The sequence below is a fragment of the Hemiscyllium ocellatum genome, chromosome 17 (genome assembly GCF_020745735.1).
Source record: "Hemiscyllium ocellatum isolate sHemOce1 chromosome 17, sHemOce1.pat.X.cur, whole genome shotgun sequence".
NCBI classification, from domain to species: domain Eukaryota; kingdom Metazoa; phylum Chordata; class Chondrichthyes; order Orectolobiformes; family Hemiscylliidae; genus Hemiscyllium; species Hemiscyllium ocellatum.
In genome coordinates, this window is record NC_083417.1 from 57,818,392 (window position 1) to 57,836,631 (window position 18,240).

At 43.7% G+C, this 18,240-nt stretch overlaps 1 protein-coding gene across 1 annotated transcript in view; it reads right to left on the reverse strand.

The window, feature by feature from the left end:
* znrf1 (zinc and ring finger 1) overlaps window positions 1-18,240 on the reverse strand; it is a 257,590-nt gene that overhangs the window by 15,283 nt on the left and 224,067 nt on the right. The window contains exon 5 of the mRNA XM_060838197.1: window positions 13,001-13,099. Within this exon, the coding sequence (XP_060694180.1) occupies window positions 13,042-13,099 (58 nt within the window). The 3' untranslated portion in view covers window positions 13,001-13,041. The remainder of the gene's footprint in view (window positions 1-13,000; window positions 13,100-18,240) is intronic.

Here is an 18,240-nt window from a genome sequence, read left to right on the forward strand (position 1 = left end):
CTTGCTTGGCTCTGCATCAGAACTCAGACAAAGTGGGGCACTCACCCCCACTTTATTACCTATTGTGGGAGAAATACTTATTTTTGATCCCTAGAACTGTCCTATGTTAGTTTAACATTAGGAAAATGACCAAAGGGAAGGGAACAGAAGGAGGGAAACCCCCACACCAATAGATGCGCCAGTGGTCATAGCGTCAGCCTCTGCAATCACCCCAGGGGACCTACCTATGGAGCAGAGCCTGATCTTGGAGTTAGTGAAACTCAGAAGATTGATTCGTCGATAGAGGCCAGGCTTGAACTGATCTTGATCATGCTGCAGAAGCATGACCAGGAGATCCAGCATCACAGGCAGCATGTTGGGGAGGTGGAGCAATGGGTTGCAGCCTCCGAAACGGTGGCGGGTTGGGCCCAGTCCTTGGAATGGCGGATACGGGCCTTGGAGGAGCAGATCGATGACTTCGAAAATTGAGGAGGAAGGTCAGCTGGTCAGTTTCTTGGAGCAATGGCTCCCAAAGTTTTTGAAGCTGGAAGTCTGGGCAGGCCGGGTGCAGGTTGAGTGGGCCTACAGGGTTGCAGTATGCAGGTCTGGTTTGGACCAACACCCTCACCCACTCCTAGTGCGACCTAAGCTAATGGGGCTGGAAACCTCTAGAGACTGGGAAGGATCCTCAGGTTCTCATATACAAGGGATCATGAATTACGTTTTTCCAAGACTTGTCGCTCACCGTGATCCGGAAGTGAAAGGCCTTCGATGAGATAAAAAGGAGGCTGAGGGACGTAAATATCCAGTATTCTGTTAGATATCCGGCAATGCTACGTTTTAGCTACGGATTGTCCGTGTTCAATTTTGAACCTGAAAAGGCAAAAGACCTCTTGGATGTTTTAAAATAGACTGACCCTCTTGAATTATTTGGACAATTATGTTTATTCATTCTGTTTTCTTCTCTGTAATTTGCATGGTTTACCTGGTTGTTGGAGGGCCGGTCTTGATTTTTTAAATATATGTCAGGGTCATAATAGTTTCCTTTTTGCTTCTTTTTCTCTTTCCCCTCCCGTCATCCTTTGTTTTCCTGTGTTTTTAAAAATTATTTCCTTTTGCGTTTCTTTTGTTGGAGGAAGCGGGGAGAGGTTATATATTTTTGTTCTACCAGGATTGCCTAGGATTTCAGTATGGAGGGGACAGGTTGAGTGTCCACTTTTAACTTTTGTGCTATAAGATGTTTGCATGTCTTTTTCCTTACTTTGTGTTGTCTGGGGCAGGGCATGGCTTCAGCTAGAAGGAATCATGGAGGAATTAATGGGTGGCATGAGTGGCCCCCTGTAGACAGGGGGAAAAGTCTCCTTTCATTTGTTTTAAATATGTTGGTATGTTGTAGAAGTAGCTGTTAGAAGTATTGATTTGGTAGTTTTGGAATTTGTATTTTTAAATTTATATAAACTGTTTATGGTTTTCACTTGGCACACTATGAAATGTGTTCTTCCTCCCGGGGGGTTCACGGACTGTTTTGAATGGTCATGGCTAACCATTCGTTTAAAAGGTGTACCTGGAATGTTAATGGGAGCCATTCATCAATTATGAGAAAAAAGATACTGTCAAGCCTTAGAAAAGAGCAAGTCGATGTAGCCTTGCTGTAAGAAACACATTTAACGGATAAGGAGCATTTGAAGTTGCAACAGGGAGGGTTCAGCCAGGTGTTTTTCTCATTCTTTAATTCAGATGCTATTCTCATTCAGAAGAATATCCCATTTCAAATGTTAGGCCAAATCAAGGATGAGTGTGGATGACTTATCATTCTTAAAGCTTTAATACATCGAGAGGAATATGGGATTTTGGATGTATACTGTGCCCCCCTCCCGGCGCACCTCCTTAAAGTTTTAACGGATACGCTTTCCAGGTTGATAGCCCTTGAGGCACATGATACAATTACAGGGGAGACTTTAATTGTATTATTAACCCTGAAGTGGACAGGATGTCTAGGGATCTTGCAGGTATATCCCCACAATCCAGGCAGTTGGTGGACGTGAACAGGGAGTTGGGGTTGGTGGATGTGTGGAGTTGTCTTCACCCAAAGGTAGGGATTTCATCTTTTTTTTCTAATCCACATTAAGAGCGATACTAGAATTAACATGTTTTTGTGTCCCATTGACCTTTCTGAATTCGGTGCAGTCTGGCAGAATAGGAAACATAGCTGTTTCCAATCAGGTGGCAGTGTACAGGGAGGTCAAGGCCGGTGGTAACCGGATAGGCTTGCGGCACTGGCGCATGGACCCTTTCCTTCAGAAAGATAGCACGTTTATAGAGTATTTTTCGTGGGAATCTAAAATCTTTTGGGACATTAAATTGGTATGGCCAGTAAGCCATTGCAGCTTTGGGAGACTGCCAAGTTCTATGCAAGGGGTTTGATTATTTCTTACTCTGCGAGCTGGAAGCGGCAGAGGGGAGAGCAGCAATGTTTGCTCGAGGCTCGCCTGAAGGCAGCTGAGTCAGCACATTTTGATAGACTGTCTGTAACAAAATTACAGCGGATTACAGCCCTCAGGGCTACTTTGAATGCTGCATTCACCCAGACAGCAAAGAGGGAAAACTCTTTTGCAAAACAGAGATTATTTGAGAGTATGGTGATAAACCAGGTAGATATCTTGCGTACTTGGCCAGAAAGAAGAATAAAAAATGAGGTCTGCAGATGCTGGAGATCAGAGCTGAAAATGTGTTGCTGATTAAAGCACAGCAGGTCAGGCAGCATCCAAGGAACAGGAAATTCGACATTTCGGGCAAACGTGATGAAGGGCTTTTGCCCGAAACGTCGAATTTCCTGTTCCTTGGATGCTGCCTGACCTGCTGTGCTTTAACCAGCAACACATTTTCAGCAGAAATAAGAATACCCCCAATCACATCCATCAGAGAGTGTGCAGGTACTCTTTCTTGCAATGCCAACAAGATTAATGCAGGATTTAGGAAATTTTACTCTTGAGCTGTACCGGTCAGAGGGCTATGAGGACAGATTGATGAAGATAGAATCCTTTTTTGTTTAAAAAAAGGAGCCTGGACCTTCTGGATGTAACTTCAAAGCAGGTGTCCTTTCTGAATGCCCCCCTGACAATTCAGGAAATACAGGTGGTGGTGAGGCTGTTCCAGAGTGGTAAAGTGCCTGGTCCAAATGGATTTCAAAGTGAGTTTTATAAGGAATTTATAGACATACTAGTCGGGCCACCCCTGGATACGTACAATTACCCATTCAGTCAGAACTGCCTCTCATCTTCTTTGAGAGAAGCAAATATTTCTCTTATTCTTAAGAAAGGAAAAGCCCCAGAGGATTGCACTTTGTACAGGCCCATATCATTACTTCACATGGATTATAAAATTCTGTCAAAAATACTGGCATTAAGGCTAGAGGGGGAATTGCGTTTCATTGTAAAGGAGGATCAGACAGGTTTTATCAAGCGTTGTAGGTCCACCAACAATATTAGAAGAGTTTAGGGTGTAGCTTTGCTTGGTGAGCTGTAGGTTTGATATCCAGACGTTTTATCATCAGTGGCGACCTCCAAGTGAAGCGAAGCTGTTGTCTCCTGCTTTCTATTTATAGGTTTGTCCTGGATGGGGTTCCTGGGGTTTGTGGTGATGTCATTTCCTGTTCATTTTCTGAGGGGTTGATAGATGGTATCTAGATCTGTGTTGTTTATGGCGTTGTGGTTGGAGTGCCAGGCCTCTAGGAATTCATGGCATGTCTTTGCTTAGCCTGTCCCAGGATAGATGTGTTGTCCCAGTTGAATTGGTGGTTTTTTTCATCCGTGTGTAGGGCTACGCAGGAGAGAGGGTTTCTTCCTGTTTGTCCTACGTAGTGTTTGTGGCCGACCTTGCATGGAATTTTGTAGATGACGTTGGTTTTGTCCGTGGGACGTACTGGGTCTTTTAAGTTTGTTAGTTTTTGTTTGTGAGAGTGTTGGTGTGTTTGTGTGCTACTAGGATTCCGAGCGGTCTTAGTAGTCTGGCTGTCATTTCTGAAATATAAATAGAAAGCAGGAGACAACAGCTTCGTTTCACTTGGAGGTCGCCACTGATGATGTTACCTAGCCAGCTAATGAAACTTCTGGATATCAAATCTACAGCTCAGCGAGCAAATCAACACCCTAAACCTCAACCTGAGCTACGAACCTGCACAAACCTTGCACATTAGAAGAGTATTAAATATGCTCCAAGCATGCCAGCAAAGATCGATTCCAGGTTTGGTGGTCTCCCTAGATGCAGAGAGAGCATTTGACTGGGTGGAGTAGCCGTACTTTTTTAATGTCCTCGAACACTTTCGTCTTGCTTTTTGCCGAGCGGGTGGCAGTGTTATATTGTGACTCGAAAGCAGTGGTTCTCAGTAATGGCCTCAGTCTTGTTCAGATAGTTTTAGTGTCAGCAGAGGCTGCCGATAAGGGTGCTCTCTCTCGCTCCTATTATTTGCACTGGTGTTTGAGCCGCTGGCATAATTGCTCCGGAGATTATGTCAGGCAGGCATAAAATCACCCTCTATGCAGATGCATCCTTCTTTTCTTAACTGATCCAATGACATCTGCGCCCTATTTAATGAAAGTGATTAATCTATTTGGCTTGTTCTCAGGGTATAAAATTAATTTCATAATTTCAAAGGCCATGCCTGTGGCGGGGGGGGCGGGGGGGGACCTTACTAGTATATCCAATATTGGGAATGGAACCAGCTTCCCTTTCCGGTGGTCAAAGGGAGGTTTCCTGTATTTAGCATTTTTGTCACCCTGGTCTTCAATCAATTATATAACACTAATTAGGTGCAGTTGCAAGAGAAGATAAGGCAGGACCTTCGGCGCTGGGAGGATTTTCCAATATCTTGGTTGGGTAGAATAACTCTGGTCAAAATGAATGTTGTTCCTGGTTTATTATATCCCATGTGAATGCTCCCTTTGATGCTGCCAAGGCAAGCACTACGGAGGCTTTGCAGTTGGCTTGGATCTTTTATCTGGCATCATAGGCAGCCTCTTATTAAGCTGGATAAATTGCAGCTCACACAGGGGAGTTGAGTTTTGGATTTCCCAGTCTTGAAGAAATATCAGTTGAAATCCTTACTATCCTATGTGGCTGAACGGGCCTGCCAGGACTCGCACCAATTTAGGTTGGACATTGAGGCCTCCCAGAAAAAAAAATGCTTCCTCATCAATTTGTTGGTTATGGACAAGATGAGCACTGTTATAGACCATAGCAGAAACCAAATTGTCCATAACATAGTTAAAGCATGGAGAATGATGTGGCAAGGTGAGGGCAACTTAGTAAAAACTTCTTCCTTCACACCCATAGTGGGAATGTTGGGTTTCTGGCTTGGGTCAATGGACTCTGGCTTTAAGTTCTGGAAGTCCAGAGGAATCTCCTGTTTGGGACATTTATTTGAAGGGAGGTCATGATGTCTTTCAAGTTGCTGAGTCAGAAATTTGAGCTACCTAGGAGAGACCTGTTTCCAGGTTAAGGACTTTATACAATGGTTAGTTCCTATAAATTGGATAGGAAAAGGAGTGTGCTTCAGTCCACGGGCACTGTCTGTCAGCACCCTCTATCGCTTGTTAGGAAGTAATGTTTCAAAGCACATGGAGTGGCTATACAGAACCTGGACTCAAGAATTGGGGTTGGAAATTTCATCAGAGATGTGGGAGGATATTTGGGAGAACATTAGGAAGATTTCGATTTTTAACAGGACCCAGGCTATCCAACTGAAGATACTCCATAGAGCTCTTGTGGCACCAGAACAGCTTGCAAATTTCAAGACAGGAATGTCTCCAATGTGCCCCAAATGCAAAATAGATGTTGGCACTCTTACTCATAACTTGTGGTCATGGCACAAGCTCTGCAAGAATTGAGATGCCACAGCGTGCATTTTGGAAGAAGTCTTGGGAACTGAAGTTAAGTTGGATCTGGTGTCCCTCCTGTTGGGTCTTCCAAATCTCTCCTCTCTGGACATGCATGGGAATAAATTGCTTAATACTCTTTCATTTTGTGTGAGGAAGAACGCTCTAATGAGCTGGGTGTTGGAGAAATCCCTCGGGACTTACAGGGTGGCATAGATTAGTTATGGAGCACATCCTCCTGGAATTTGTTCCGAGTATGGTGCACCAGAAAATGGAACTGTTTTAACAAACATGGTGGCTCTTTCTGAATTATATTGATGTAGACTTGTCAGCTATATTGCTCAGGACCTCTGTGTAGTCATGAGGGCTATATCTGGTGGCCCAGGGGCCCCTGGTGGGGGGGGGGGGGGGGGAGAAGAATCCTGAATAAATATGGGTTTGCTTACTCATGCTCCCAGTGGTGGGAGCTTCGGTGGGAATGCACTGAGTGTAGTCGCTTTATTGACTAGAATTTAAGTTACCTTGTTATAACTTGGTTAAATTTTATTTTGGTTATTTTTTTCGTCTAGCTGTTTATTGAATTGTAGTTTTTGTAGGGTTTTTCTTTCTCTCTCGTTTTAGCGATTTGTGGAGTGGAGTAGTAGTTTGTTTATTGTTATTGTCATTACATCATAAAATTGTCATACTATTTTGTAGTGATCTTGTAACTTTGTAAAAGGAACTTAGAAATCTTTTCTCCTCATCAATTAAAAATATTTACAAAAAAAAAACACTTTGTAACATTTTAAAGAATCCATTTATAATCTGTTTACATACACTTCAACCCAACTATCCCTTTAGGCCCCTCTCTTCCCTGGCCCACAATCCGTTACCTCAAGGCACAGCACTTCCCCCAGTTTAACAGGCCATTAAGCTGGGTATTCAACTCTGGTTCAATGAAGAATGCAGCAGGGCAAGCCAAGAGCTGCATCAGGGCATGTTATTATCTAGTAGCACCCGAGGCCAATTGGAACTAAGAAATAGGTCATGGTTATCTGTTAATTGAATGATACTGGGTGAGAACTTGACTGGATCCATATGGGTCAAAATAATCAGTGTCGAGAGTGTGGTGGTGGAAAAGCACAGCTGGTCAGGCATCATCTGAGGAACAGGAGAGTTGATGTTTCAGACAAAAGCTCTCCTGCTCCTTGGATGATGCCTGACCAGCTGTGCTTTTCTAGCACCACACATTAGACTCTAATCTCCAGCATCTGCAGTCCTCACTTTCTCCTAGTCAAAATAAACATTTGGGTTGGGAATAAAATTTTGACTAGAAAAGCACATGCCTGGACTCCATCTAACAAACATTTTAACCTACAGTGTTTATCAAGGCATACCTAAAAATACGGCACCAACCTGATGGAGCTATAGCACAGGACTACCCATATGTCAAATAACGAAAGCAGCTATATAAATGGGGCTAAGTGATCCTTCAACTGACCTATCGAGTAAAACGTTTGAAGGCCTGCCACATCCAGTCTTGAATGATGGTGGAATTAAATAACAAACAGAAGATGGAGAAATAATAAACAGGAGATGGAGGCTCGCCCCAAGTATCCCTTTCCTCAGCGATGCAGGAGATCGTTACAATTGTGCAAAAGACAAAGCTGAAGTATTTGCATCAAGCCTCAGCCAGAAATGGGAAGAAATGGTGGTCCTCAGTATCATAAGTCAAAAAATGGCTGAAGATACTGAAGACTTGTGCTCCAGAACAAGCTGTATCCCATCAATATGAATATCCAAGCTATTCTATTAACATCACAGGCATCTACTCAGCAACATACAAAATTGTCCAGGTTTGTCCTGTGCATAAAAACAACACAACCAATTATTGTCATATCAATCTACTTTTGATATCACACCAAGCACAAAGATAAATGGTTGTTGGAGGTCAGTCATCTCAGCTCCAGGGCAACTCTTGCAGGAGTTTTTCAGGATAGTGCTTTAGAGTTAAACATCTTCAACTGCTTCATCAATGATCATCATAAGGTCAGAGTCGGGCTAAGTGCACAATGTTCAGCTACCGAAGTATAACAATATCTATGCTTGGACTGACAAGTTTCACTAACAGTCTTACCACACAAGTGTCAGGCTCCAACGATCCCAGCAAGACAGAATCTAATCATCGCCTCTGTACAGTACTGCTGAATCACCCACTATCAACATCTTGGGGTCACCATTACCCAGATACCTCCTGGTTTGTGGCAACAAGAATAGGTAAGAGGCTAGGAATTCTGTGGTGGGTAACTCACCTTCCATCTCACCAGTGTTGAGAATGTGGCATTGGAAAAAGCACAGCAAGGCAGGCAGCATCCAAGGAGTAGGAGAATTGACATTTTAGGGATAAGTCCTTCATCAGAAATATGGGGAAGAGAAGAGGGGCTCAGAATAAATAGAAGGGTGGGTGGCTGGCTGGGGGGGGGGGCAGGGGGAAAGGTATCTGGGAACGCAATAGGTAGATGCAGGTGGCGGGGGGGGGTGATGGTTATAGATAGGAACGGACGGTGGAGCGGATAGGTGGGAAGGAAAATGTATAGGTAAGGACAGTTCAAGAGATGGTGCCTGCCCTCAGTCTACAAGAGTTCAGTCAGACTGAAATACTCTCCTGAATGGGTGCAACACCAAAAGCACTCAAGAAACTTGGCACTATCCAGGACAAAACAGCCCAATTGATTGGCATCCCATCCAACACCTTTAGCATTCACTCCCTTTCCCAGTACACAGTGGTAGCAGTGTCTACTACCTATAAGATGCAATCCATTAACTTACAAGTCCCTTTTGTCAGCACCTTCCAAACCCAGGACCTCTACCATCCTGGAGGACAAGGGCAGCAGATACATGGTAACACCACCTGCAATTTCCTCTTCAAATCATGCATCATATGGACCTGGGACTATCTCACTGTTCCTTCATTTAACCAGATCAAAGTCCTGGAACTCCCTACCCATTCAGGCAGATGGATGAGCAGAGAGATCCCACTGTCCATGTACATAGATCTCTGGAAGTTGCCACCCAGGTTGATAGGGCTGTTAAGGAGACATACTGTGTGTTAGCTTGTGTTAGTAGAGGGCTGAGTTTTGTAGCCACGAGGTCACGTTGCAGCTGTACAAACACTGGTGCAGCCGCACTTGGGAGTATTGCATACAGTTCTGGTCACCACATCATAGGAAAGATGTAGAAGCTTTGGAAAGGGTTCAGAGGAGATTTACCAGGATGTTGTCTGGTATGGAGGGAAAGTCTTATAAGGAAAGGCTGAGGGACTTGAGGCTATTTCCGTTCGAGAGAAGAAGGTTGAGAGGTGACTTAATTGAGACATATGAGATAATCAGAGGGTTAGGTAAGGTTGACAGTGAGAGACTTTTACCTCAGATGATGATAGCTAGCATGAGGAGACATAGCTTTAAATTGAGGGGTGATAGATATAGGACAGATATCAGAGGTAGTTTCTTTACTCAGATAGTAGGGGTGTGGAACACCCTGCCTGTAACAGTAGTAGATTCTCCACATTTAAGGGTATTTAAATAGACATTGGATAAACATATGGATGAAAGTGGAATAGGATAGATAAGCTTCAGATTGGTTCCACAGATCGGCACAACATTGAGGGCTGAAAGGCCTGTACTGTGCTGTAACTTTCTGTGTTCTAACAGCACTAGGGAGTACCTAACAACCACCATTCCCCACAATCCACATTCTGTGAACAGTTAGAAAAATACATAACTCAAGGCACAGTTAAGGGATTGCATGTTTAAGTTATGCCACAGTCTAAACATTTCATTCTGCTGCCCTATTCTGTAAGCACTTTTAAGGCACAGTTTCTCAGACTGAAGTAAATAAAACTGGAGCTGCAAATGTGTTGCTGGTCAAAGCACAGCAGGCCAGGCAGCATCTCAGGAATAGAGAATTTGACGTTTCGAGCATAAGCCCTTCATCAGGAATAAGAGAGAGAGCCAAGCAGGCTAAGATAAAAGCTAGGGAGGAGGGACTAGGGGGAGGAGCGATGGAGGTGGGATAGGTGGAAGGAGGTCAAGGTGAGGGTGATAGGCCGGAATGGGGTGGGGGCGGAGAGGTCAGGAAGAGGATTGCAGGTTAGGAGGGCGGTGCTGAGTTGAGGGAACCGACTGAGACAAGGTGGGGGGAGGGGAAATGAGGAAACTGGAGAAATCTGAATTCATACCTTGTGGCTGGAGGGTTCCCAGGCGGAAGATGAGGCGCTCCTCCTCCAGCCGTCGTGTTGTTGTGTTCTGCCGGTGGAGGAGTCCAAGGACCTGCATGTCCTCGGTGGAGTGGGAGGGAGAGTTAAAGTGTTGAGCCACGGGGTGATTGGGTTGGTTGGTTCAGGCGGCCCGGAGGTGTTCTCTGAAGCGTTCCGCAAGTAAGCGGCCTGTCTCACCAATATAGAGGAGGCCACATCGGGTGCAGCGGATGCAATAGATGATGTGTGTGGAGGTACTGCAATAGATGATGTGTGTGGAGGTACTGCAATAGATGATGTGTGGAACTTAAGCCTGATTAATGCAACTCCCTTTTTTGGATGTCACTTCATCAAGTCATACTGCATGGAAACAGACCTTTCAGTCCAACTCATCCATGCTAATCAAGTTTTCCAAACTAGATCAGTCCCACTTACCTGTGTTTGGCCCATCACCCTCTAAATCTTTCCTATTCATGTACCGACCCAAATGCCTTTCAAATGCTATAACTATATCTGCATATTCCACTTCCTCTAGCAGTTCATTTAACATACGAACACGGAGAAATATTTGTCTCTCAGCTCCCTTTTAAATCTTTCTCCTCTCACTTTTAAATTTTGCCCTGTAATTCTGAACTCCCCTACCCTAGGGAAAAGACCTTTGCTATTCACCTTATCTATGCCCCTCATGATTTTATAAACGCCTATAACGTCACCCCTTAATTACCTATGCTCCAGTGAAAAACGTCCCAGCTATTCCTATTTAGACGGCACAGTGGCTGTGGTTCACACTACTGCCTCATAGCACCCGGGCCCCACGTTCTATTCCAGCCTCGGGAAACTGCCTGTGATGAGTTTGCATGTTTTCTCCGTGCTCTGGTTTCCTCCCACAATCCAAAGATTAGGTCAATTGGCCATGCTGAATTACCCTAGGGTTCAGGGATGTGTAGGTTAGGTGCATTAGTCAGGGGTAAATATAGGTAGGAGGATTGGTCCGAGCGGCTGCCTCTTCAGCGGTTTGTGTGGACTTTGTTGGGCCGAAGGGCCTATTTCAACACTGTAGGGATTCTAATTCTTATCCAGCCTCTCCTTACAACTTAAACTCTTCAGTTCCGGCAACATTTCATTGTTCTTTCATACCACAGGGTTGTCTCTTATTGTGGAATTCAACAAGAATAAAACAGCGCTTCACACGAGGCTCCAACAGCACTGATGATGTTCCCTAGCCAGGGAACGAAACGTTTGCAGCAAAAACTTCCAGCTCGGCGAGCAGAACCACAACAAGAATAAAACAATTTAACGACAACAACTTGCAAACACAATGGTATTTAAGTTGAGATCAGATTTGTGTCAGTTCACAGACCAACATTTTACATATCACAATATCTTGTTTTCTCACTGGGAGAATGATGCTATGCATTGTAATATTGATCTCGATGGTAATACACCTTTCTGCACTTTTATTTGTGCAACACTAGCAGTGCCATTTGATAATACAAATTCAAATCGTATATGGCTGACGGCAGAGTAAACACAGCAGAGTAAACACAGCAGAGTAGGGAACAGTTTGAGACTGACTATGGGGGATTTAGTCAGAAGTCACACAACACCAGGTTATAGTCCAACAGGTTTATTTGAAATCAGAAGCTTTATAAGCATTGCTCCTTTGTCAGGTGAAATCCTAACAAAGGAGCACTGCCCCCAAAGCTTCTGATTTCAAATAAACCAGTTGGACTATAATCTGGTGCTGTATGACTTCTGATTTTGACCACCCTAGTGCAATTCCAGCAACTCCACATTATGGGGGATTTGACATACTTTGACATATTTTACGAGTAGCTCAAGCACTTTTATATTTGTCTTACAGCCTTAGTGGTACGAGCTCAGATGAGAGAGAATCCTTAGAGTGGCAGATGGAGTTTAATTTTGATCAACGTGAGATGCTGCATTTTGGAAAAGCAAATCAGGGCAGGACTTGTACAATTAATGATAAGGTCTTGGGGAGCATTGCTGAACAAAGAGACCTTGGAGTGCAGCTTCATAGTTCCTTGAAAGTGGAGTAATAGGTAGACAAGATAATGAAGAAGGTGTTTTGTATGCATGCCTTTTTTGGTCTGTGTATTGAGTAGAAGAGTTGGGAGGTCATGTTGTGGCTATGCCTGACATTGGTTAGGTCGTTATTGAAATTCTGTGTGCAATTCTACTCCCTGCTATAGGAAAGATGGTGTGAAGTTTGAAAGGGTTCAGAAACGATTTACAAGGATGCTGCCAGGGTTGGAGGGTTTGAGCTATAGGGAGAGGCTGAATAGACTGCGGTCATTTTCCCTGAAGCACCGGAGGCTGAGGGCTAACTTTATGGAGGGGCATGGATACTGTAAATAAACAAGGTTTTTTTTCCCTGGGGTGGAGGAGTCCAAGACTAGAGGGCACAGAACAGGAACATAACAGTACAGTATAGGTCTTTTGACCCTCGATGTTGCACTGACCTGTGGAAGGCTTTAAAGGTGAGAGGAGAAAGATTTAAAAGGACCTAAGGGCAACGTTTTCAAGTGGGCTTGATGTGCGTATGGAACAAGCTGCCAGAGAAAGTGATGGAGGCTGGTGCATACTAGTACTTTCCCTCAAAATGTCATTTAAAGAACCACCAGTGTGAATCAAGGAGTTGTACTCAATTTCCAGCTATGGAAATGTTGGACTGTTGACAAGGATGCACTTTTTCTTCACAATTTGCCCATCACAGCTAATTTCATGTCATACATAATACAAACCAGCACTTCCCTAGCCTACTCAAACTTCACCTTCAGGAAACTATTTAAGTTCTCGAGGTGTCTCTGGGAAAATAATGAGCAACCTGAATAGTTTTTTTGACACGTTATCACAGTGCACTGAAGTTTAAATTACAAATGTCTCTTCTTACCTTTTAACAGAAGGCCATAAGCAGCTGCAAGCCAGGAAAGGTCAATCCGAAGGGTGTTCTGGACATGATCTGTTCACTTCAAACCATGAATCTATACAGCTGAGAGGCAATGAAGAAACTATATTAATTTGAAATGTACAACAAGTAAACCATACTCTCAAATGTCTTCAGTAACGGAGGAATATGCAGCAATAAATACTGGAAGTGGCATTTAGCACTCATTTTGAGATACAAATAAAATTGCAATGTACTTGAAAATTTTAAAACATAAATTTAACTACCATGACATTATTTAAAATGTATTTCCTCCTGCACAACCATCTGAATGAAAAATATGATAGATGTACCTTTTCACAACTCATTGGGTAGTGTCCTGGAAATTAAGCTCCATTATTCCTGGAGTCATCAGAAATCTCAAGAGTGTATGCAGTTTTGGAAAATGTAAGGAATGATGCTCTCTCAGGAAGATGTAGCACAGACAGCCAGGTTTCTGGTACCAAGAGTGGCTCTACGGTAACGAAGGTTATGTCAGGTTCCAAGGATTGATTGTGATGGGGGACTCTCTAGTCAGAGGCACAGACAGACTATTTTATGGCAGACAAAAGGCATCAGAATAGCGTATTGCCTCCCTGGTGTCAGGATCAAGATTATCTCGGACAGGGTGCAGAATATTCTCAAAGGGGAGAGAGTCCAGCAGGAGGTCGTTGTACACAGTGGAACTGACAACATAGGAAGAGAAAAGGGCAAGATTCTGCAGAGAGAATATAGGAATTTAGGCAGGAATCTAAAAAGTAGGGTCCTTAAGGGTAGTAATAGCTGGTGCTCCAAGCTAGTGAGGGTAGGAATAGGAGGTTAATGCAAATGAATGTGCAGCCGAGGAACTAGTGCAGGGAAGAAAGGTTCAGATTTTTGGATCATTGGAAACTCTTCTCGGGTAGAAATGACTCGTATAAGGAGGATGGATTACACCTGAATTTGGAAGGGGACTATTTAGTGGTGGGGAGATTTGGAAGGGGCTGTGTTGGAGGTTTTAAACTAGTAGTGGGGTGTGTGGGAGAAGGTGGGTGTTAGTAACCAGGGAGAAGTGAGAAAAGAGATCAGTCTGAGCCTGTGCAGCTGGGAAAAGGAGCAAGTCAAGAGTCAGGGTAGGCAGGAACAAAAGCAGAGAAACAGGTAGGACTGATAAATTAAATTGCATTTATTTCAATGCATGACGCCTAACAGGGAAGGCAGATGAACTCAGAGCATGGTTTGGGAATATGGGACTGGGATATCATAGCAATTAGAGACATTGCTTTCAGGAATGGACAGGACTGCATCTCAATATTCCAGGGCATAGATGTTCTAGGATTTTTGATTACTGATAACACTACAGCTGTACTTAGGGAGGATATTCTAGGGAACACGTGTAGGGAAGTTATTTGGGTGGAACAGAGAAATGAAGGGATGATTGCATTATTGGGATTATACTATAGACCCCTCCCCAACAGTCAGAGGGAAATTGAGAAACAAATTTCTAAGGAGATCTCAGTTATCTGTAAGAATAATAGAGTGGCTATGGTAGGGGATTTTAATTTTCCAAACGTAGACGGGTACTGCCATAGTATTAAGGCTTTGGATGGAAAGGATTTTGTTAAATGTGTACAAGAAAATTCTGACTCAGTATATGGATGTGCCTACTAGAGAAGGTGCAAAATCTGACCTGCTCTGGGAAATAAGACAGGGCAGATGACTGAGGTGCAAATAGGGAAGCACTTTGGGGCCAGTGACCATAATTCTATTAGTTTTATAATAGCGATGCAAAAGGATAGACAGGATTTAAAAGTTAAATTGGAGGAAGGCCAATTTTGACGGTATTAGGGAAGGACTTCCAAAAACTGATTGGGGGCAGGTGTTCACAGGGAAAGCGATAGCTGGAAAACGGAAAGCCTTCAAAAATGAGTTAATGAGAATTCAGAACAGTACATTCCTGTTAGGGTAAAGGCCAAGACTGGTAGGTGTAGGGAATGCTGGACAACTATAAACATTGAGATTTTGGTCAAGAATAAGGAGAAAGCATATGTCAGTATAGACAGCAGGGATTGAGTGAATCCCTAGAAGATATAAAGGCAGTAGGAGTATAATTAAGAGGGAAATCAGGAGGGTAAAGAAGGGACATGAGATACCTCTGGCAAAGGGATTCTACAAATACATTAAGGATAACAGAGGAACAAAGGAGAGAACAGGTTCCCTTAAAGATCAGCAAGCCCACCAATGTGTGAAACCGAAGGAAATAGGAAAGAAACTAAAATATTTTGCATCAGTTTTACTGTGGGGAAGGATATGGAATATGGATAAATAAATAGTGACATCTTGAAAAATGTCCATATTACAGAGGAGGCAGTGCTTTATGTCTTGAAACGCATAAAGGTGGATAAATCCCCAGGACCTGATCAGGTGTACCCTATCACTATGGGACGCCAAGGAAGTGATTGCTGGGCTCCTTTCCGAGATATTTCTATTGTCGATAACCACAGGTGAGGTCCTGTTGGCTCATAGGTAAGGTTGGCTAATATGGTGTCATTGAAGAAAAAAGGTGATTAGGAAAAGCCAAGAAACTACAGGCTGGAGAGCCTTACATCAGTGGTGGGCAAGTTGTTGGAGGGAATTCTGAGAGACAGTATTTACATCTATTTGAAAAGGCAAGGACTGACTGGGAATAGTCAACATGGCTTTGTGTGTGGGAATTCATGGCTCACAAACTCGATTGAGATTTTTGAAGTAACAAAGATCTTTGATGAAGGCAGAGTGGTGGATGTGATCTATTTGGATTTCAGTAAGGCATTCAACAAGGTTTCGCATGGTAGATTAGTCAGCTCGGTTAGGTCACACGGAATACAGGGAGAACTAACCAGGTGGATACAGAACAGGCTCAAAGGTAGAAGGCGGAGGGTGATGGTGGAGGGTTTCTTTTCAAACTGGAGGACTGTGACCAGCATTGTGCAGCGAAGATCGGTGCTGGATCCACTGCTTTTTTTGTCATTTAGAGTCATAGAGATGTACAGCATGGAAACAGACCCTTCGGTCCAACCCTTCCATGCAGACCAGATATCCAAACCCAATCTAGTCCCACCTGCCAGCACCCGGCCCACATCCCTCCAAACCCTTCCTATTCATATACCTATCCAAATGCCTCTTAAATGTTGCAATTGTACCAGCCTCCACCATATCCTCTGGTAGCTTGTTCCATACACTTACCACCCTCTGCGTGAAAAAGTTGCCCCTTGGGTCTCTTTTATATCTTTCCCCTCTCACCCTAAACCTCTGCCCTCTAGTTCTGGACTCCCTGACCCCAGGGAAAAGAGTTTGTCTGTCTATTTATCCCATCCATGCCCCTCATAATTTTATAAACCTCTATAAGGTCACCCCTCAGCCTCCGACACTCCAGGGAAAACAGCACCAGCCTGTTCAGCCTCTCCCTATAGCTCAAATCCTCCAACCTGGCAACATCCTTGTAAATCTTTTCTGAACCCTTTCGAGTTTCACAACATCTTTCTGATAGGAAGGAGACCAGAACTGCATGCAATATTCCAACAGTGGCCTAACCAATGTCCTGTATAGCTGCAACATAACCTCCCAACTCTTGTACTCAATACACTGTCCAATAAAGGAAAGCATACCAAACGCCTTCTTCACTATCCTATCTACCTGCAACTCCACTTTCAAGGAACTATGATCCTGCACTCCAAGGTCTCTTTGTTCAGCAACACTCCCTAGGACCTTACCATTAAGTGTATAAGTCCTGCTAAGACTTGCTTTCCCAAAATGCAGCACCTCGCATTTATCTGAATTAAACTCCATCTGCCACTTCTCAGCCCATTGGTCCATCTGGTCCATATCCTGTTGTAAAGCTGAAGTAACCCTCTTCGCTGTCCACTACACCTCCAATTTTGGTGTCATCTGCAAATTTACTAACTGTATCTCTTATGCTCGCATCCAAATCATTTATGTAAATGACAAAAAGTAGAGGGCCAGCACCGATCCTTGTGGCACTCCACTGGTCACAGGCCTCCAGTCTGAAAAACAACCCTCCACCACCACCCTGTGTCTTCTATCTTTGAGCCAGTTCTGTATCCAAATGGCTAGTTCTCCCTGTATTCCATGAGATGTAACCTTGCTAATCAGTCTCCCATGGGGAACCTTGTCGAACGCTTTATTGAAGTCCATATAGATCACATCTACTGCTCTGCCCTCATCAATCATCTTTGTTACATCTTCAAAAAACTCAATCAAGTTTGTAAGACATGACTTCCCACGCTCAAAGCCATGTTGACTATCCCGAATCAGTCCTTGCCTTTCCAAATACATGTATATCCTGTCCCTCAGGATTCCCTCCAACAACTTGCCCACCACAGAGGTCAGGCTCACTGGTCTATATTCCCTGGCTTGTCTTTACTACCCTTCTTAAACAGTGGCACCACGTTTGCCAACTTTCAGTCTTCCGGCACCGCACCTGTGACTATCGATGATACAAATATCTCAGCAAGAGGCCCAGCAATCACTTCTCTAGCTTCATAAGAGTTCTCAGGTACACCTGATCAGGTCCTGGAGATTTATCTACCTTTAGCCGTTTCAAGACATCCAGCACTTCCTCCTCTGTAATATGTACATTTTGCAAGATGTCACCATCTATTTCCCTACAATCTATACCTTCCATATCCTTTTCCACAGTAAATACTGATGCAAAATATTCATTCAGTATCTCCCCCATTTTCTGTGGCTCCACACAAAGGCTGCCTTGCTGATCTTCGAGTGGCCCTATTCTCTCCCTAGTTACCCTTTTGTCCTTATTGTATTTGTAAAAACCTTTTGGATTCTCCTTAATTCTACTTGCTAAAGCTATCTGTTGGATGTAAACATAGGAGGTATAGTTAGTAAGTTTGTAGATGACACCAAAATTGGAGGTGTAGTGGACAGTGAAGAAGATAACCTAAGAATACAATGGGGCCTTGATCAAATGGGCTAATTTGGCAAGGGCAGCTGATGGAGTTTAATTTAGTTAAATGTGAGGTGCTGCATTTTGGAAAGGCAAATCAGGCAGGACTTATACACCTGATGGTAAGGGTCTGGGGAGTGTTGCTGATCAAAGATACTTTGGAATGCAGGTTCATAGTTCTTTGAAAGTGGAGTCCCAGGTAGACAGAATAGTGAAGAAAGCATTTGGTGTGCTTGTCTTTACTGGTAAGTACTATGAGCACAGG